The sequence below is a fragment of the Saccostrea cucullata genome, unplaced genomic scaffold, assembly GCF_032062105.1.
Source record: "Saccostrea cucullata isolate Sc308-1 unplaced genomic scaffold, CSIRO_AGI_Scuc_v1 ctg2991, whole genome shotgun sequence".
In the NCBI taxonomy this organism is placed as follows: Eukaryota; Metazoa; Mollusca; class Bivalvia; order Ostreida; family Ostreidae; genus Saccostrea; species Saccostrea cuccullata.
Genome location: NW_026938379.1, coordinates 29,955 through 52,870, shown reverse-complemented (window position 1 = coordinate 52,870; position 22,916 = coordinate 29,955). Strand labels below are relative to the sequence as shown.

Genomic DNA, 22,916 nt, shown 5'->3' with positions numbered 1-22,916 from the left:
CTAACACCACTGTACAATCAGCACCTATGTATGAACGTACGACCAATGGACCAACAGTGACACACAGTGGACAGGTTTGCTCCTAACACAACTGTACAATCAGCACCTCTTTATGAACGCACAACCAATGTACCAACAGCGTCGCATAGTGGATATTCGGCTCTAAACACTACTGTGCACTCGGTAACTCCGATGAGTAACTTTCCTATGCAGGTGACAGTAGGGCACCAGATGCCCATACCTTTGTGCGTCCCCCAATGCAGACTGGCATGTCATTCACTCACATAATGTGACAAGTCTGGGAGTAGTGTCAAGTGTATTACGTGGAATCTGCATAAGGGACTGCGTCAAAAGTTGACGGACAGTGAATTTATATATATTGTAAACAATAATGATATTATAATATTATTAGAATGTTGGATTACATTTGATGATATTATTGAGTAAGATAATTATGATTGTCATACTTTTCCTAGGATTTGTGGAAGAGGTGGATAAGTTATGTTCTGTAGACCTTCACTATCGCTTAAGGATAATGTTGTTGAAAATCTTCATAATACAATTATTTGGTTAGAATTATGTAACCAATTTCACCATGACGTTATACCTGTTTATTTAGCCGCTTGTTATATACCACATGAAAATAGTACTTTTTATCAGAAAGAGATGGTCGACATTTTTTAACATTTTCTTGTAGAATCAGTTTGTAACTTCACTAGCAAAGAATATGTATATGTTATGGGTGATTTTAATGCAAGGAGTGGTAATTTATACGACTTTATCTCAAATGATAAGTTAGAGAATAAGGTATCTAATAATCTTCAATCATTTGCAGACTATTAATTCGATACACCACCACCAACAAATTATGTTCCAAAAATATCAGTGTTCATGGCATGGGAGATGGAAGGAAGGCAGACAACTACGACATATGGAATTATGAGGTGGAATGTCTGATTAAATCACAATACAGCGAAGCAACAATAGCTTAAGCTATAAGAAGATCACTAAGAATTGAAGCAAGTAAGCCTAAATGCAACTTGGTCCTGATGCATCAGTCCACCAGATGTTACATAAATTAGATAATATAATTTGGGTGTTGAATTTTATAGAACAAGTCAAAAAAAGCATCGATAGCATCGTGTGGATTTGTAGACTCGAAAAATTTTCCAGGAAGGCTTTGATGAATGGAAAAGTTCAAGAAAGTGAGAGAAATGAAAAACTTCGATCAAGATTATGGAACGAATTACAACAATGGCTGAAGGACATAACCGGACTTCTTAAAGCATGGAATCTTAAATTAACATTCAATCAATTAGATCTTTTGTTGAATGTATGGCAAACCAAATATTTTAAGTTAAATATGTGTTATTATGTAAATTTGCAATAAATTGATCTTAAACATGTTTTATCTTCAGTGCAAAATTATCCAAAATTATTACAATTGAGAGAGCTCAGCTCCGATAAAAACTACATTCTCGACTCTAGAGCATGTAGAATTTCAACCACTAGGAGAGTTCATTATGAGAAAAGAAATTTGAGTCCTTAGTATTCTGGCGAGTTTCTGGAGTAAGAAATCTTAGGGATATAGAAAATCAAAGTACTGAAAGTACTGTTAGACGGAGGCTTCATGCATGAGAGAACAAAAAAGAAATATATATGTCATACATTGCTGTAAAGTATATTATGAGAAACTAGATACGATCTCGTTGCGAGCAACGAGAGGTCTTCCGTCCGATTCGGAAAAAAACCCCTAAAATCTAGCTGAAAATATTGCACAGAGGGGGATTGAATCCAAGTCGCCAGAATGAAAATCCAACGTGCTAAATATAACGTACGCTATTGGGACCTCTTCTCTGAATCTTCTTGTATATACAGTACCTCTGTGTAAAGTGCTTTTGTCTTAGAATTATGAAAGGCTAAGTCACTATTCATAATTTCACGCCAAACGCCACGAGTTAATCTTCGCAAGTAACACTAAAACAGTGAAGCGGCTATGAATTTTAACTTTTTTTTTTTGAAATTTCATGTTTATCGCCAAAGTCAACTATCCCGATTCATGAAGAGATTCAAATGTTTTGCCAAAAAGAATGGTTCACCTTACGACGGTCAAGGCATTGGATACCGTTTGTGCTCAATAACTTGAATAAGATCTTTGAGACAATAATGTTAATATAAACGCCGTTAAGCGATCTTCTAAAAAACATGGTTATTTTCTTTTGTCTTTTCTATTAGTTTAATATGGCACAAGTGTGCATGGGGAAAAATTGGGTAAGTTTTTTTCTTACTGTATTCATTGATATTCTTTTTTGAAAAAAATATTACTTGTAACAATGATTTGAGATCTGCTTTTCCGTGGTGCAATCAGAAGATATTAGGTATCGAATTTCATTTGCGCATTTAGTCTTTTCTTTTTCTATTTTAAGAACCAACCAAAATCAATTATAGAAGACGTTTAAGAAGAACTTAGTTTGACACAGAATTGCAACGTAACTACGACGTGCCAAGTACTCCTTTAATTTATATTTCATTTGTCCTTGTGTTACTTTCGTTTAAGCAAACGCTCAGATGCCTCCTTAAACCCCTATTGCGAAATGTCGGACTTTACAGATAGAGCGGCCATTTTGGAATGCTTAAGATTTTTAAATGCTAATATCTAGAGTTTAGATCTATCAATATTTAAACAAATTATATAGTAAGCATTATAAGAAAAGTCTCTATTAACATACCAAAAATAAACGAAAAATATTGAAAAACAAAAAAAGTTGAAAAATTGGACTTTTTAAATTGGCTTCCGGTGGCAACCGGAAGTAATGACGACAAACGAAATGTCGCGTCCTGGATAGTATTTTTCTTCATCTATGATCTCTGAAAGTTTCACATTGATATATTTTACCGTTCTTGAGAAAATCCGTAGACAAAATGTCATTTTAAAAATCAGAAAAAGGTCCATAACTTGGCACCGGAAGCGAATTTCCAAAAAATCTCTCAGATGTATCAAATCAATTCAACAACACATCTGTCCTGAAAATTTCATGTAATTCCATCCAGTAGTTTTTGAGAAATCGCGTCAGAAAAATAATAATAATAATAATAATAATAAGAAACAATAGAATCGCTATAAGGTCTTCCGTTAAGACGGAAGACCTTAATAATGTGTATTTTTTTTTTTTCGATTCAACATTTTTTTCAAAGGATACTCCAATATTCATGAGGTTTTTGGGATATTATAATTTCATCTTTGTAATGTAAACTTCGCCTTGATTAAAGTTCACTGTTATTTATATGAGATACTTTCAATATTAAACCTTTCAACGTAAGAAACAGTAATTGACTAGGCCTGGTTGACATAAAACTTAGACGGGCTAACTTTTTATCCCAGTCTCACTTAAGGAATATGTTGTGGAAAAGTGAGACTGAGATCAAAAGTGAGCTAGTCTAAGTTGTATGCCCCAAGGCCCGGTTTGATGAATGTAGGTTTAGTATGTTCTAGTCTTGAGCCCACTGGCGGAATTAAAAGGGGCCCCTGGCCCACTCCCTTTTGAGTCCAAAAAATACGCAATATTTGATAAATGAGTGTTTTAATTGTGGCTGTGGGCCCCTTCCCTGACCTCAAACTGGTCCCCCTATTTCAGAATTTCTGGATTCAGCACTAGGCCTCAGCCTGTCAGGAGTCTCCATATTTCAAGATATCTTATTTATAGGTCACAGAGACCTACTGTTAACATAATTATGACATGTAACAGCTACCAAAATCAAAATTCCTCGGCCTTATTGTAATAATGTTATGATATGAGCTAACATGGAAAAAGAAGCAGCCAGGTAATTGGACATGAACAACATAATATAGTACAGTTTGTCTTAAACCTTTGGGATACAAAATGGGGTGACCTAGCATGAAAACAACACAGAATTTTCTTTAAGTAATACAACTTCATTAACATGCAATAAATGTTCGTGCCAGAACACAATTTTTTGAGTAGAATAAAATATACTTTCTTACTTTATGTAAACAGAACAATCAAGTTCATAAGACTTGCTATTTCACAAGTTTAAATTGTTTTTGGAGAACTGGAGCATTGCTTACAATAACAAAGATATATCTTGACAAATTTGACAAGCAATATTTCTGGAATTATTAAATGTAGTATTTTATCATTTGACAGATTAACCCCAAAAATGTCTTTATTTACTCGTATACCAGTGGAAATGGTTGTCCTTTTCAGTTTATCTGTTTAAACAATCATTAACAATGAGACATGATTACAAATTACGTAGAGAAAAGTTATAAATATATAACTATGATTTCTGCTTTTTAGTAACTCTGTTAAAACAATCACTTTACCAATGATGTAGTTTAAAAAAAATTGACATGAATACCAATGATCAGAAATACATGTAATCTTGTATATAAAAAATAATTAAAGTTTGGGATGTGAAAGAGGTAAAACACAAGTATGAAATGCAAATAAGGATCAACGATATGACAATAAGACAACTTATTTCAGAAGATATGATTTTTAATAATTAATTAGGATATTATGTGATAAATCATGTAAATCCTATGAACCAAGATTTGGGTTTTACCCAAGGGTCAAACGTTACAAATGCATTTTGATCTCAATATCAGAGTTGCCGTTTGTTGCTCTCTTAACTAATGTGAGGGTACCCCAAACACTCAAACCGCTTGTAGAAAGTGTAAATCTATTTTCATGTGTTTCCTGAAATTATACATAATATCAAATAAACAATTCAAAACTAGACTGTTAATATTCCTACATATAAAAATACATGTAGTATGCATTTGTTTATTCATCGATCCTTGTCAGATTAAAAAACTCCATGAAACCTATTGATGCAAGCGTCAAAAGTCGGCCGCAAACCAATTTATCGGTCCTTTCAAAAAAGAAATTAGAAAAGGAATGAAAATGAGATTACAAACAACAATCAAGCACAAAAAATTCCATTAAAACTGAAATGCTTGATCTATTTTTAAAATATCTTATATTTATACCTGCGACATAAAACATTTGCATGCGACATAGCAGGATTTTCTTCAATACATAATACATGTACATCTGCGTCTCCACACTTAGTTTGATACACAGGCGAATTCTGGTGGAAGTTTTTACAATTAAATATAAAACTAAAGTTTAAACTTATCTGTAACTAGAGATAGTTTTTACTTTAATAAAAGAAGCAATTGATAAGTGGGGTTCCTGGATCACTCTCCGCGGATGTTACCCCCCCCCCCCCCCAAACTCCCTCTAGATCCGCCACTTCATTTCTTCTCGTTCTTGTTTTTGGTGTGAGAACCGGCGGGAAAAGGCTCAGCATATTGTAAAATATGCTTTATCATCGTCTGTTGGAACAAAATCTCCTAATATTCTGTCTGATAAAAAATTAATAGTAAATCACATTTTTTTTTTTTACATATTCCGTAGGAAATGTATTTATATACACGTCATTTTAAAAAATATTAGACAAATCCTGTTTATTTAGAAAAAGTAGAACTGTTTGTTTATACATGTACTTGTATGTGACGCGATCTTTGTTTTAGACTATGCCTATCCTTGCGGTCGGTGTAACGCAGAGTCGCTCTAAAAATAGAATACTCAAGGTAATGAAAACAATTCCACCGATAGATGGTGCTTGGGAAATCTTTCCTGTTTACATTCCATGGGCAAGACAATCCCTATACACGGAGGCTGTCATACAGCCTCCGTCTAAAAAGCAACATTAAAGGAAATCAATGAAGTTTTTTTATACTTATATTTTCGAGGAGAAAACAAATCCCATGAAATTTTGTTAGCTGATGTATAGTTCAATATTGAGAACTTTGCAGGTCTCCCCGTGAAAAGTACCTTAAAGAATGGGCAGGAATTTTCCTCAGACACTTCAGGAAACAAATCTGCTAAAGGCCTGTACGATTACATAGAGCAAGAAACTGAATGTAAGAAATTACACAGCTCTTAGTCATTATATACTACTTTTGCAAATATAGAATATTATACAGAAGGCTAAAGATAAGACATTTGATTTTAACTTTGAAAAATTGAGTTAGCTATGGTAAAGTAAAAAGAATTTACCAAAAAAATATTTAAAAATCGATATAAATGTAATAAATTAACATGAGAGGTTTGCTATAGAAAGAAATTACATATGCTTGGTTACAGGAAATATATAAGGCTTAATAATTTTTATTTTCTCTTGTCAGGAGTCGAAATGGATGCTAAAAGTATGTCAGCTACACTTAAAAGTTGCGGCATTTTTGCATGACTTCAGGTGTTAAGATTTTTGCATGAGTTCATGTGTTGGGAATTAAAGCATAGAAGCAGCCCTGAAAGATTCACCTCAGGTTACTGAGGATCGAAATAAAACGTATAGCAGAGGCCATGAAAAATGAGTACATGCTGTACACATGGTGCAGTGATGTGAAGAGTGTACCATGGTAGTTCAATTTCATGTTTTTTTTTCTTCTTTCAAAATCAACACCGACAGAGAAACAGAAGAGAAGAATAAAACCCAGGAAAGACACATCAGGGTGCAAGTGAAAATGACAGAATCAAAAATAAGCTTCAAGCTTTAAGAATGTCTAAATCTAGAAATCTGAAACAGTGAAAGAAGATAGCGTTGCTGAAAGAAAACATAGAGCCAATAGAGGCTTTGTTCATAATTCATGATAAAGGACGGGAGAGATACAAATATGTACATTGGTTTTGGTGATAATGTAGAAAGATTTGAAAATGGATGTCCAATATCCATGGCAAATCCAAAAATAAAGGTGAAGGACAAAAAACAACAGGACGAAGTATATTTGACGCCAGGGAAGTATTCCTTAGTGGAAGAAAATTTGCAGAAACTCAATCCCGAGAACTACTAAACGTTTCTATAAGCACTGACCAGGATGAAAGTAAAGTATATAGAGGATATTCAATGTTTTGTTATTGAATATGGAATTTATTTCACGAGTGGGACAGGATTTTTGATATTTTCACGAGTGCGAAGCACGAGTGAAAATATCAAAAATCCTGTCTCACGAGTGAAATAAATTCCATATTCAACTACGAAACATTGAATTTTCTGTTTATTACATTTTTAAAATAAAATTCTTTGATTTTTTCCTTTGCCTCTGTCTTTTGTTATACAGTCATAGGCTCGTGACGTCAATGTGAGGTGAAAACACTGTAAAAATGGATTTAGCAACATATTATTGGTAATTTTAACAGATTTATTCTCTGTCAGAGTGGTTTATTTATTTTGATCTATCCTACATTAGGTCAAGGTAGATTTCTTTTACAACAATCTTCGTTATGGGAGGGAAATCAAGAGTTTTCCCGCACTTCTGATATTCATCACACTGTGACAGGATATCATTTTGATATCCTTTCACGGTGTGACAGGATATCATTTTTATTCAATGAATAAATTACAGTATTTCACGGGTAAAAATGTAATAATACCTACTAAGTAGGTTTTGTAAACCATCTATCCTTGTGAAAAAAGAATTAGATAGATTACACTATCAGTACGTACATTGTCTTCGTTTGTAAGCCTCATTGTAGAAATTGCATTCTAGAAGAACCTGGATTTAATTCTACAAGTGGTAATCCTACTTATACTCATACTTTCCTTTCTAAGGAAGAAATTCTTCGAAATCACCTGTCAGTTTTGAATACATTTAATGTCTGAAGTTGTCGTAACTTTAAGATAATTCTTATAAGAACTTTCTGAAGTCACGATACTTTCGAAAACCCCACTCAGTCTTAAGAATTGTCGTAAGTATATCTGAAGACGTTTCTTAGTCCTAAGATAGCTTCAAAAACATGCCTGCGGGTTTAGTATCTGTGTTTTTTCACCATCCATATTAATAAGTAAAAGAAATATTGAAAGATCACCAAGGATCGACTTTAAAAGAACAAAAGCAGAAGATGCCTTTGACCTCTATTACCAATAAGAAAAATGTATTTTCAAATTAAATCATGGTAAAATCAACTTTTGTAAAGTTTGCAAAGTTGTTGTAAATGTGCTGTGCATATTGATTAAAAAATCATAAACATGATAAACTCATAATAAAAATCATGATTTTTTTTATGTCTTAGTGTTTATTTCAGATATTGATTGATTGATTGGTTGTATATTGTTTAACGTTCCTCTCGAGAATTTTTCACTCATATGGAGACGCCACCACTTGCCGGTGGAGGGCTACAAATTTTGTCCTATGGTCGGCACTCAGGGCCTTTGAGCCTTTGAGCAGTGGGGGATCTTTATCGTGCTAGCACCTATTGCTACACGGGGCCTCGGTTTTTACGGTCTCATCCGAAGGACCGCTGTCCACGTCCCGCAGTGGGATTCGAACCCGCGACGTAAGGAATGACTCCTTACTTCGCGATTCTAGAGCAGACGCTCTAACCATTGCGCCACGCGGGCGACTTCAGATAATGAAAAACAAGAATCCTGCAGTCAAATTATTCAGGGCAAGGGGAAGTAGAGGTGAGACTTCTTTCAGTTTTATGTTGTATGCATGCTTCATATTCAATGATCATTTTTGAACATACGAGTGTTTGGTTGGTCTAGTTAACCTTTTTAATATGTTTTTTATTTACCTCACATGAGCAGACCCAAAAGAGCGTTTGATCAACAAGAGGCCCATGGGCCTTATAGGTCACCTGAGCATTATACAACTTTTACAGTGATTTAATTTGATTCATGTTTTAAGCAAGATACTATGGCATTCACAATTTTGAAAGAGGCACCATTTGATCATCATAACAATACAATTAGCAGTTGCTAAGTTTGTTCACTTAATACCCATAAGCAGGGTGGAGGAACAAAAAATGCATTTCAAGTAATCAGTAATATTCAGCAATAATCAGTAATGCCCCTATCACACATGAACCCCTGACCCTTAGGCCTATATCCACACATTGCACAATTTTTGAAAAGGCATCCTTGCTTTTCAAAATATTTGAACTAGAACCCCTGACCCTGGGGCCATAAAATTCACAATTTCGGTAGAAGCACTCTTGCTCATCATAACTATGCACTTAGTTAGTTTATTTAATACCCAGGAGCAGAGAAGAAGATTTTCAAAGAATTAATGCATTTTCACTATATACTTATTTAGCCCCACCCTAGCACTAGAACCCCTGACCCCGGGGCCATAAATTTCACAAATTTGGTAGAGGCACTCTTGCACATTATAACTATGCACTTTGTTAGTTTATTTAATACTCAGGAGCAGAGAAGAAGATTTTTAAAGAATTAATGAATTTTCACTATGAAATCTATAGAGCCCCGCCCTAACACTAGAACCCCTGACCCTAGGGCCATAAATTTCATCATTTTGGTAGAGAACTCAATGCTGATTACAATCATGCAAACAGTTTAACTGCTTGATGTCCAGGAGTAAAGAAGATTTTTAAAGATTGCATTAATTTTAGTGGTTTTTTGCCCCAACCCCCAGGCCCCAGGGGGCAGGGACCATGGAATTCACAATTTTTGTTCCCCTTTACCCATAGATGCTTTTTGCCAAATTTGGTTGAAATTGGTTCAGTGGTTGCAGAGAAGAAGCGAAAATGTTCAAATGTTAACGGACGACGCACGACGACGGAGGAAAACAGATAGCAATAGGTCACCTGAGTTTACTCAGGTGACCTAAAAATTGTAAGTCATACATCCATTAATATTTGTCCTTAAAAAGTGTAGATTCAATTTTATGCAATTAATGACTGTTGAGATGTGGGTTATACACTTTAAGAACTTGAATAAATGAAGGAAACAAAAAAAAATGAAATTTTAACAAAATTTAATAAACAAAACAAAAGTAAATTTTTACAAAACAAATTAAAAAAAAATGAATTGTCTATCAGCTGCACATCCCCGAGAGTGTCCTTTAAAACGATGTAAATGAATCACAACACCCTTGCAGAAGATTTGAGTTCTGGTTTTGAATTTCCTCTTGTAAACGTATATTTTCTTTCACCAATCAAATTGAATAATTATAATTTCACAAATATCACATATTTTAAAGTTTTTAAACTTTCACAATGCCGTCTGGAATAACTTTGGATTGAATATTGATATTATTTCAAATAAAGGTGAATTCTTAATATCACCAAATAACTTGAAATTGCTGGTCTCGAGGTGTCCGTCAGGGCTGTCGTACTCTCTCTCACATATGCGGTAGTAACTGCACGAGCAATTCAAGCCTCTCCCTCTCACCCTGGACTGGCTATTGTCAATGTGATAAGCTGTAGTACCCAGCCCAAGACGTGGTAATTATGAAACGGGACGAAAGCCCGAGGAAATAGGACCCTGGGAAAAATATAATAAAACAACCATACTAAACGTGTAGACTCGCATAAGGAAACATTTTACAAATTGCATTTTCAACACAAGCTATTCTAGGACGGTGACTGCAGGAACAGGGGATGCCGGTTCCACAGGAGTGCAAGCAGGAGTGTCCAACGACTCAGGAACAGGTTCATGAATAAAGGTTTTGGCATCCTTGGGGTCCTGATACATCAATTCAGGAAAATATATCTTATAAAAATCCAAGTCCAACAGATCCAATGGGTCCTCCTGATGCAGAGACGCCACAGATGAAACGTCAGAATACGCAGGAGAGACCGGTCTTTCAGCTGTTTCTTGTAGGCATGTCTTTGCTGCGGATCTTTTGTTTTCAACAACAGGCTTACCATCTTAACTACGGTGTACAGTTTCTTCATGTTTCTTAAGTAGGTATTTCCTGGTTTGGGGCATGAATAACAGCAGAAGGAACAGAAAACTCGGTCAACATGGGCATTCCTCCTGTGACGAGATAGTTTGTGTTTTGAAAAGAACCTCCGTCCACAGTCATAACATTGATGCAGGGGTTCCTCAAAGGGAACAGCAAGGTATCCAAGATATCCGTTAACATTAATAATACATGAAAATGAATAAATACAAAAGTCCACTAACACCTATTTACATGTATAAACATCACAAGATGAAAATCCACCATTCAGTCGACTGAATGGCCACTGAATGGTCACTGAAAAGACCCTTTCCCGTGACCTTTCCGTGATCATTCAGTTACCATTCAGTCGACTGAATGGCACATACATTTCAGTGACCTTTCCGTGATCTTTCAGTTGAATCTTTTTATTGAATAATCGGCTTATTTTTTTACCTTAAAATTTTATTTCACTTTTTCCTGGTAAAATAGCATTAAATGTATCTAATTCCGAATAAAAAAAGAATAGGAAAAAAATAATACAAGAAAAAAATTGCTCCCATGCGCAGAATCAAACCCTGGTCTCCTGCTTAGGTGTCCGCGACGTTATCAATTATGCTACGACGTCTTGTTGAGAAAGTTGGATTTAAAATCAATTAAATTATAGAAATCGATGGAACAATCAGTTCACCTGTTGTATCGAGGAGCTGCGATGTGTATATATCTTGTATATCTTTTGTATATTCTATGTTAGTTGCGCGGATTTTGGGGACAGACTAATTAATTACACATCTCCTATCGGGATGATGACAATTATCAGAGACGGGCACCTGTTCCTGTGTCAAAGATTTAAGATCGTTGTAAATTCTCTATCTAGAAACTTAGTAAAATGATTTTATTAACAATATCATTTAGAAAGCTAAAATCTCCTATATATTTTTTTCTGCAAGAGGCATGTATAAACGATTTATTTATTCTTGTAATTGAAAATGATTTTATAATTAAATAATGTCTTTCAAAAACTAAATATCCTGCAGTTTTGACAATGACATAATTAAGAAACGAAATTGATCAGTAATACTTACGATCTACAAGAAATGGTTTAAGTAATATGCTGTCTCATCAATCAAAACTATATATTTCCATGTAAAAATACAAGTACAAACACTATAGAATGTTATGTATTTATTTTAAATTTTGAATCGGTTATCGGATCATCATTTTTTATCACTTGAAGAATTTTTGTTTTCTAAATATAACTAAAAAATTAAAAATCATTTTGAATAAGTCTCACATATTTTATAAAATTATAATAATTACTTAGACATATTTTAAGGTACCTGAATTTGATCACGATAAGTAAAAAAACACAATTAAGATTGAATAATAAATCTTTATTCAAAATATTGCTTCCTTGTTAAGGAAAAATGTCTGATTATAGAATAATACGCTTGTGAAAAATTGCTAAATTGAGACTTAAATATCACTGAAAGGTGGCGGAAAGGTCACTGAAAGACGACAGAAAGGTCACTGAAATTCGACGGAATGGTCACTGAAAGTCGACGGAAATGTCACTGAAAGACGACGGAAAGGTCACTGAAAGTTGATGGAAAGGTCACTGAAAGTTGATGGAAAGGCCACTGAAAGTTGACGGAAATGTGTCCGCTGAATGATGACTGAAAGGTATCTGAAATGTGACTGAAAGGTCACTGAAATGTATGTGCCATTCAGTGGCTGAATGGCCACTGAAAAGTTACTGAAAGCCGCCTTTCAGTTTTAACTGAAAGGTCTTGTTTCTTCCTGTGCATTTCAATCTTTAGTCTGAGTGACTACTATATTATTGGGCATTTTGGGTCCCCTGGACACGGGTGCTTCTGTCACTGGGCGGTATAAACAACTTTCTCATTCTCCCAAAATATGGTTTTAGTCTATTCATATGTACAACTTTTGACTTAGAATTTGAAGAAGTCTTCATTTCGTAAATCAAATCTGACACTTTTCTTACTATAGTGCAGGGTCCCTCCCATTTACACGCAAGTTTTGGTGATTTCAGAGCTGCGTCCTTGATAATAATCCATGTATTTTCAACAACGGTTTCAGCCTAAATCAATTTTAGCTTTTAGTTTAAAACATTTACTTTGCTTTAATCTTCAGAGACATAAATAAGTTATTTTTAAATATTGTTTTATGACTATAATGAGCTGCAAAATTGTAGCTTTCTGAAAAAACATACAAACACCCTTTAGATCATTCGACATGAATCATCACATTTTAATCAAAGATGATACACAACTTACTTGAAGTTAATCTACTTGATAAACAAAAAGCTATCAGTGACATGGTTATATTGGCTTCATTTTATGATTATAAAATTGAGATCATAGAGATGTTCTGGCAATTCTATTAGTATTATTTACCCGCCTTGTCAATCTGCTGAAGAACAAAGGATCCGTCCATAAAACAGAATAATCAGGAAGTCTCTCTCAAAATCGTAAGGAATCACCAAGAAAACCAATGTGCCAAGAATCGCCAAGTTATATTTACACAATAGATATTAATTGGTTAATGGTAAATACACTCAGTTTTTAATTCGCTCGGGGCTCCGCCCCTCGTGAATTAAAAACTGTGAGTATTTACCATTAAACAATTAATATCTATTGTGTAAGTTACTTGTACAAGAGGACCAATAAGAGAAAAGCTGGTTGACAGTTTGCAACGCCCACATCATCCTGTCAAGCCATGGTCCGGAGGCTGTATAAATACCTTTCTCGATCTGAACCGATTGTATTTAATGCTGCGTTTGGGGTGTCGTTGATCAAAAAAAAAATCGGAATGATTTGTCATTATTGGGTACCTGTGAAGATGTTGCAGCTTAGACAGAGGGTTTGATTTTTGTCAGGAACAGAGGTATCTATCGTAAATTATTTTATTTTAGGCTGTTATTCCATTCGGAGATCGATTTTATTATTTTTTGGGGGGGGGGGTTGAACTTTTCATTTAAAGCCATCAATGTACAAAAACCGGAAATGATTTCTGACATTTTAATGAAAGTTTGAATGCCACTGCAAGCATAGGCGTCGGAAGCAAATTGAAATGGATGGGGGGGGGGGGGGTTTAAGGCAAGGTAAACCCCAACTTTAAATGCCTATGTATTATGTCTGTCTTTGCAAAAAAGTTGGGGAGGGGGTTAGCCACTACCCCCCCCCCCTCCCACGGTTCCGACGCCTATGTCAAGTAAAAAAAATGGGGACCTTTAACACGTTTAATGTGAAATTACTATTTGGAGACAACAATAAGAATTGAGGTAATTCGAGGTAGAATGTATAACATGCAGGGTATGCTGAGTAAAATACGGAGCGAATGTCGACAAATTAATGCACAGGCACATGACGTTACTTATTTTTCTTTTAATAAAATAAATATACACACACCTAATAATAAAATACCATATGTTGGGATACTTTTTGGTCAAATCTTTTGTAAACTTTCTGTTTGTGTGTCTCTGCGTTTTATACAAAACAGATTTTCGTCGCAGTTTTCTTAGCAACTGCTCATTGCAGATACCTGAAGTTTAAGTACATTCTTTGTTGAATTATGCAATATGGTGGGATTTATTTTGATATGAATCTGATGTCAATTTCATTTTTATCTGTGTTTCTCTCCATAAGTGAGTTTGTGTATATTAACATGATAGTATTTATTCATATCAAAGCGGGGACATTCCTAGTTAGCACTGGCTGACAGATTTTGTTAGCTGAGTAAATACCAAACAGGGACGAAACACTGTGTGGTCACTGGGGTATGAATCATGTGAATAGCGGGATAGACAAAGCCTATAGCTGAATAGGCGTTGTACATCTGTTTTCGTCCGTCATCGTACGTCGCTCGTCAAATTTGAATTTTCTCAGGATCAACTGATCCAATTTCAACCACATTTGGAGTACAGCATCTATGAGTGAAGGGGGAACAAAAATTGTGAATTTCAGGGATCCGTGCCTGATCTGAGGGGTGGGACCTAGACCATTAAAATTAATGCAATCTTGAAAAATCTTTTCTAATCCTGAATATCAAGCAGTCTTTCAGAGTTCACTTATCTTAATTTTCCTGATTTGTAGAAAAAAATCAATGACGTTTCATTGCCATGGGTAGTTTCAGAGATCATTTAGCTTAGAAAAATAACCATTAATTTTGTTTTTTTAAACGGGAATTCAATCAATATAGTATTCCATTGCCATGGGCAGCTCCAGTACAGATCATTCAGTTATAGAAGAAACCATTCTTTATTCTTTTTGTTAACAAGAATTTAAATTACCATTTTATATAGATGAGTATAGCTTCATCTACGAAAATTACGAGATTGGATACTTTTGTGACCGGGTTCGAAAGAAGGAGACAGTTGAAAGCAGTGTGATGTGACATTTCAAATAAAAATAATGCACAAACTATCAAAGGTGTGGAAGAAAATTCTCCAAAGTCGATAACTGGATTATCCAATAATGAATAAAAACATAGACATCAACAGCAGAAATTTAATTGACCTAATATTTTAACAGAGAAGTTCTTGTATGTGCAGAGGACGCAGAGATGATTTTATTTGCTTTAGGAAATACCTTTGTTTACTCAGTATTGTTTTGGGATAATATTGTTTCCGATTGTTTTATAGTCATGACAGAAATTACCGGGTAACTTTAACTGCTATGCAAAGTAATACAGATTATTTTATAATTTACTTGTCATACTTATTCTCACCATGTGCTATTTAAACTGTCATTAATATCTTGCATCTCTATGGAAAAAGTCTTTTACATGTGTAATGAATTATGTGTATGCTGTATTTCCTTAAAAGCTAATATAGATCTCATTGAACTTATAAAAATCAAGCTTCTATAATACATGCATGGAATATTTTCATTTATAAGACCCTCTACTGTCATTCAGCATATTTGTTAATTTTTTTTTATTTCATTTATGGAAATACATATTTATAATCTATATGTGGTCAATTTTTCTCCTGCTTACTATACTATATGTAATACAGATAAGATAAGATAAGATTTATTAATACAAATTTGGGGCCCATCAGGGCATACAAGTAATAAGAAAAATATACAAAAAGAAATTCAAAATTGATAGTAGCAACTATAAAAGAAAAATGATGATACAGCAGTTGGGGATTACAACATAACTAATCAACAAACTGTAAATATAAAGCTTTTTTTAGGAGAGTATAAATATTATTTCTCTTTTGTATTTATTTGTTTCTCTGTTAAACATTGCATAATTTGCTATATTTTATTTTAAAGATATTGTTTAAAAAATTACCCAGCTTGATAAGCAACATGTGATTTACATTAGACTTAATCCATAAAGAATTTTCTTTATTTGTTAAAGTATAGAAATTTTTATTACTTTTAGCAATAATATTTAAAAAGTCATCTCTATCATGTTTATATAATGGACATTCAATCAGTGAGTGTATCTCATCTTCCACACATTTCATGTCGCACATTCTACAAATTCTTTTATTTCTTGCAAGGGTGGTTTGTTCTCCTATAGAGCAGGTCCAGTCCAAAGACTATTTCTACCTACGTAGCTATTAATAGCTACCTAGGTATTTAAAGCTACCAAAAGTAGCTATTTTCACCTACTTTATATAATTTCTACATATTGCGACCAAAAGACCAAACGGCGCAACATGGTGAATACCATATTTTTTGATATATAGTCACACTAATGATGAATACAACAAAATTTTGGCGAAAAAATGATTACTTCCTGAATCGGCAATTTTACATTAGTTTCTTTGCAAAATTGATGAAATACGAAGTTTTCATTTTTTGGCCAAATTTTTGTCATACTCATCATCAGTGTAACTGTATCAAGAAATTGTGTGCTCACCATGTTGCGCCGTTCATGCATTTGGCCACAAAATGCAAGTAAAGGAGAAAGTAGGTAAAAATAGCTACTTTGGGTAGCTTTAAATACCTAGGTAGCTATTAATACCTACGTAGGTAGAAATAGTCTTTGGACTGGACCTGCAGAGTTGGTGTAATTCGGTAGTTAAATAGAAATTTATTAACTCTCTCCTGGATGGTTCCTCCTGTAATCTTCTTGATGGCGGTCTTAAAGGTCTGAACTGCCCGTTCTGCACATCCATTGCTTGAGGGGTGATAAGGTGTTTTAATGTGCTGAATTCCATTTTTGGCAATGAACTGTTCAAATTCTTTACTTGTAAATGGTGGTCCGTTGTCGGAAACGATTACTTCGGGTAATCCATGAGTTGCAAATACGCTCCGCAATTTGTCTATTGTTGTGCGGGTAGTGATGTTTTTCATCACGATGACCTCGAGCCCCTTTGAGTACGCATCCATTATAACAAAATACATATTATCCATAAATGGCCCTGCAAAATTTGTGTAGCCTTGACCAAGGCTTACTCGGATATTCCCAAGGATGTAATGGTGCTAGAGCGGGGTTTTTCATGTTGACTTGACAGTCCTCACATTCCCTAACACAGCGTTCTAATTCACTGTCCATGTTAGGCCACCACACGTAGCTCCTGGCCAAACTTTTCATTCTGTTAATTCCAGGATGTCTCCATGTAATTCATCTATCATGCATTTCCTCCCCGGACTTGGAACGACCACTCTATTACCCCATAATATACAACCGTCGTTGCTGCTCAATTCAGTCCGACGTTCAAAATAAGGTTTACATTCTTCTTCCGGACATTTATCAGGCCAGCCGTTGAAAATGAAATGAAGTACCTCTGATAGTACATGGTCTCTCCGTGTCCACAGTCTGATGTCCTTACACGTCACGGGTAGCTCATCAATGTGATTTAGGATCATGCTTGTGTCCAACGGCATAGGGGTGTCCGTTTCCTTGGTTTTTAAGGGAAGTCGGCTCAATCCATCGGCATTTCCATGATTTCGTCCTTCTTTGTACACAATACGGTATTCATAAGCTGCTAATGTTAGGGCCCAGCGTTGAATTGTTGAAGCAGCCATTGATGGTATTTGCTTGTCCTCCCTAAACAACCCAATGAGCGGTTTGTGATCTGTCACGATTGTCACCGGTCGCCCAAACAAATACTGCTGGAATTTCTTTATGCCAAATATGATGGACAAACTTTCCTTCTCCAATTGAGAATAATTTCTCTCGGCCGCGGTCAAGGTACGTGACGCATAGGAAATGGGACGCTCGCTTCCATCCTCCATTTGATGAGATAGGACTGCTCCTATTCCGTATGGCGATGCATCACACGCAAGTATCGATTTTTTACATGGATCATAATGCACTAACACTTTGTCGGATTGCAGTAGATCCTTTGATTTTTGAAAAGCTACCTCTTGCTCCTTACCCCACATCCACTTTTGATTTTTCTGCGACAGTTTGTGCAAAGGATTCAATGTTGTCGCTAAATCGGGTAGAAACCGATTGTAGTAGTTGAGCATTCCGAGATACGCTTTCAGTTCGGTAACTTTAGTCGGACTTAGTGCATTCTTTATTGCAGTCACCTTCTCCGCAACGGGGTAGATTCCTTGCTTGTTTATCTTGTACCCAAGATACACAACTTCAGGTGCCATGAATACGCACTTACGTCGCTTGAGTCGAACTCCTGCATCCTGAATTCGTTTCAGAACTCCCTCCAAATTCTCCAAATGTTCCTTAGCTGTACGACCTGTGACTAGTATGTCATCGACACGTATCAACACATTCGGAATTCCTTGAAGCAGATTCTCCAGTGTCCGCTGGAAAAACCCTGGACTTGATGACACTCCATATGGAAGGCGATTATACTGATATAATCGTTTATGGGTGTTCACTGTCACATATTTTTTAGATTCATCTTCCAGGAGAAGCTGATTATATGCTTGATTCATGTCAAGCTTGGTAAATTCATCGCCACCTCCTAAGGTTGCATATAAATCCTCCGCTTTTGGAATCGGATAGTTATCCAGTTTAGACACGGCATTAACGGAACTTCGTAATCTCCACAGATTATTATGGATCCATCTCCCTTCATTACTGGAACTATGGGAGCCGCCCATTACGAAAATTTCACTGGCTTTATTATGCCGCTCTTATGTAAACGGTCCAGTTCCTGCTCAACTTTTTCCTTAATTGCGTATGGTACCGGTCTGGCTTTGTAGTATCTGGGCTGTGCTGCTTGATCAACGTAGATTTTAGCCTTCATTCCTTCAACTGCTCCTAATTCGTCTCGGAAAACATCCTCAAATTTGTCTAGTGTTTTCTTGAGTCCCTCGCCTTTGTTTAATTCCGATATAGAAAATATCTCGCTCCAATCCAGTTGAAACTCTCCCAACCAGTCACGTCCCATAAGACTCGGTCCCCAGTTTCTAACTACAGTGATTGGTATGTTTACCGATTTTGACTTGTACTCTACCTTAACTTTGCAAGTCCCTAATATCGGAATCTCATCTCCAGTGTAATTTTTCAGCTTCGCCTTCGATTCCTGTAAATCTGGCTTACCAATATCTTTGTACGTCTCCTCACTTATGAAGGCTCCGGTATCTATTTCCATGTGTGTCGTGCATCCATTAATATTCACAGCAACTCTGTACGGCTTGATACTCGTTTTGTTTTCCAGATGAAACATGTCATATGCACAATCACTGTCAGAATCATTGCTTGAATCGGTGTACTGGTCAACAAAATGTGTCTTACCGCTTTTTGGTTTTGTTGTGAATTTCCTCCCAGAGTCACTGTGTGACCTAAACTTTCTCGCAATGTGGCCTTTTTTCTTGCACTTATGACACTTGGAATCCTTAAGTATACACTGTGATGGTGCATGGCTCTCGCCGCAACGATAGCAGTCCTTGTTCTCCGGAACAGGGAATTTCCGGGCATGTTTTCCGACTTTGTTGATGGCTGACGCAGGGGCACTAGCTTGGATATCCTTGGCGTTTCGAACAGCAGTTTCCATAGCTGTGGCGATCTCCAGGGCTTCCTTGAAATTAAGCTTGGTTTCGCTTAACAGCCGCCTCTGGATCCTGTCGTCGTTTATCCCAACCACCAGTCTGTCTCGCATTATTGTCTCCAGTGTTTCTCCGAACTTACAATGCTCGGACAAGCTCCTCAATTCAGCTACGTACTCTCTGACCGACTCGTCCTGTTTCCTCACACGACTATTAAACTTAAAGCGTGAAATAATTTCTGATGGGTCAGGGTGTTTATGATCCTTGATCATTTTCACTATGTCCAAATACCCCTTTTCACCACGTTTGAATGGCGCCAATAGATCCCTCACCAGTTTGTATGTACTTTTCCCATAACACTAAGTAAAATATCTCGTTGTTTGCCTTGTCCGTTATATCGTTGGCCTTAAAATAACTTTCTAGTCTCTCTATGTATTGAATCCAGTCTTCACTTTCATCATATGAGGTTAATTTTCCGTAAGTAGGCATGGTGAAAGTCACTTATCAATTTCAAAGAGTTAATAGCAAATATAAAAGTTTATCCTCGTCGCCAAATGTAATATTCTTCCACTGAATATAATAAATAAGGAATTCCACGTTTTGATATATATATTTATTAAAGCATGTGTCTACAGTGACGGTCGAAACTACAACTGATTAATTTCCCTAGTGCTACAGTGATATACAGTATAATGAGTATTAACATGCGGGCTTAATGTACAGCTGCATAAACAAATGCATCCTGTGAAACTGTCTGTGTGGCTAGATTCTCACGATCAGTTCATTCAGCAAAATAAAGATAAACATATCAGAAACAGTTAAGAATGCTGATACCTGACACCCCCCGCTTGAGAAATGACGTCCCTGTCATTTAATTAATCTCAGCGCAACATCATCTGCTATATACAATAAAGTCATAAAAACATAGTTGTACTAAAGTTTGATAATCAGGTCCATCAGATCTCTCAATAAGATCAATCTTTCCTCTGGAACGTCAGTATCCTCCAACATTTGTCTAAGGATATCTACTTTACTCTTACTCCTGTCATCAGTACTTACTTGGTAAACTGATACTCCTTTAACCGATTTGGTTACTGGAGACACTGGAACTTTCTTCTACTACATGTTCCTCTCCAGCTTGATCTGCTTCTACTCTTGGTGTGTTCAGCGGCTCCGGCTTCCTTTTCCTAGGTTTAGGTTTTGGTCTACTGAGAATCTTTTCCTGCTCTTCTGGGTCGATGCATCCAATTGGCAGTAATAGCTTCCTATGAAGAGTCTAAGTTCTTCCAATGCCATCTTACCGGTCACGGTAGCCTAGTGGTAGAGCGTTCGCTTCGTGATCGGGAGGCCCGGGTTCGATTCTCGTTCGCGGCGCCGCGTCATACCTAAGACGTAAAAAAAGGTAGTGACTGTTCCTTCGCCAAGCGCTCGGCACTAGAGGTGAAAGTCACGGGTCTTTCGGATATGACCTTAAAAACGTAGGTCCCGTGTCACGGTAGGCGCTGGCACGATAAAGAACCCTCACTGCTCAATGGCCCAGAGTGCCGAGTATAGGTCTAAATTTGAAGCCCTTCACCGGCATTCGGTGACGTCTCCATATGAGTGAAAAATTCTCAAGAGGGACGTTAAACAATATACAATCAATCAATCAACCCAATGCCATCTTCCCTCTTCACCACAAAGACTGTGATATCAGGATTTGGTTGGTTGTGAATCAAATAGGGCTCCTCTTCCCATCTATCCGCTATCATGTGCTTTCCATCGAATGCCAAGACTTTAACAAGACCTCTGTCGCCAACCTGTAATTTGCACCCCGTACCTTTAAGTCATAGTACTCACCCTGTTTTTTCCTAGCTTTCTCTGCTGAATCCATGGCCAACTTGTATGCTGCATTCATTCTGGTTCTTAAATCAGCTACATACTTTGTCAGCGACTTCCCTTCACTGTTGTTCAGCCAAAAAACTAAGTCCACTGGCAATCGGGGCTATCTTCCGAACATCAGGAAATGTGGGGACTGTCCGGTACTTTCATGTCTAGTGCTATTATATGCCTGTACTAGTGGTGACAAAGGCTAATTGTATTCGGCGCGCCAGCGCGTCCATCTCATCCCAATATCACACAAGTATTTTCTCTCTGCATTAAAACACACAAATGACAGCGATATTTATAATTTAAGCATTATCGGCTATATTCAAATCGAAACCCCGAGCCCGATTTTAATTTTTTGGTTAAGTGGATCCAGAAAATTTCTTTAGGAGGTGGTGGCTCAAATCGGAAGGGGAAAAGGATTTGAGACATAGCATTAGTAATTTTACTATGACAATTTAAAAAAAGAATAGAATTTTCCAGGGATCCGGATCCCCTATGATCCATGCATGTCTAACCACGATTTGTGCAAGTGTAATCCAAAATGTACTGCATTTTCTTAGTTGACCTACTCTCTCTTTTCTCTCTCTCTCTACATACATATTATAAATCAATAGTTATATCTCCAAACTTTAACTATAGCATTAAAAAACATTTAGTGTTTTTGTTTTTATAGATCAATATCAACTTTATGCACATAACTCTTAAGCATCGGAATCGGGGGGGGGGGGGGGGGGGGCTTATATAGATGGACATATAGGTATTCAACATTGGGGCGTCGGTTCATTTAGTCCCCCCTCCCTCCCCAAACTCTCATCAGGCAAGACAGTGTAGTCCTAGAATAAGAGTAAGTGGTAGTGTAAGTGGTAATGTTTGAAAGAAAAAAATTGGTACTAAAAGAAGTCCCCCCCTCCCTCACGCCCCCCCCCCTCGGATTTTCTTGTTTGGACAATAGACACATTTTATGTTTTTTTTTTTGGGGGGGGGGGGGTTGCTTGCTAAGATTTTTCAGGTTCGAAATTTATTTTTTTTTCTTTCACTTACCCCCCCCCCTTTCAATTTGCTTCCGACGCCAATGTAACGAATTAAAAATACCAGTATTACATTATGATCCTATACTCTAGAGTTCAACCTCCTTTTAAAGACTTGATTTTCATGGCAATATAAAATATATACCATACATTGTTATAAGTGTTGGAACAAGATGCCTTGTTACTTTTAAAAATAATACTACTAAAGATTTTAGAGGATGGGAAGTAACTTTAGCTACAGAGATGGATTTGCTATTAATAGCCCTTTTAAACAAACTTTAGGTCAGAAAAATACTTAAAAATTTATTTAAAGTAATAGAACAGAGGAAAAGTCTTACTTTTTTTTGGCATATCAGGTTA

At 36.2% G+C, this 22,916-nt stretch overlaps 1 protein-coding gene across 1 annotated transcript; it reads right to left on the bottom strand.

Moving 5' to 3' along the window:
• Positions 1-10,401: 10,401 nt before the first annotated feature.
• Positions 10,402-17,088, bottom strand: LOC134250080 (uncharacterized protein K02A2.6-like). Its single transcript, XM_062732431.1, has 2 exons — positions 16,798-17,088; positions 10,402-10,518 (listed from the first exon to the last, which is right to left on the bottom strand). The coding sequence occupies exons 1-2, from the start codon at positions 17,086-17,088 to the stop codon at positions 10,402-10,404; spliced, it is 408 nt and encodes a 135-aa protein (XP_062588415.1).
• Positions 17,089-22,916: the final 5,828 nt, after the last annotated feature.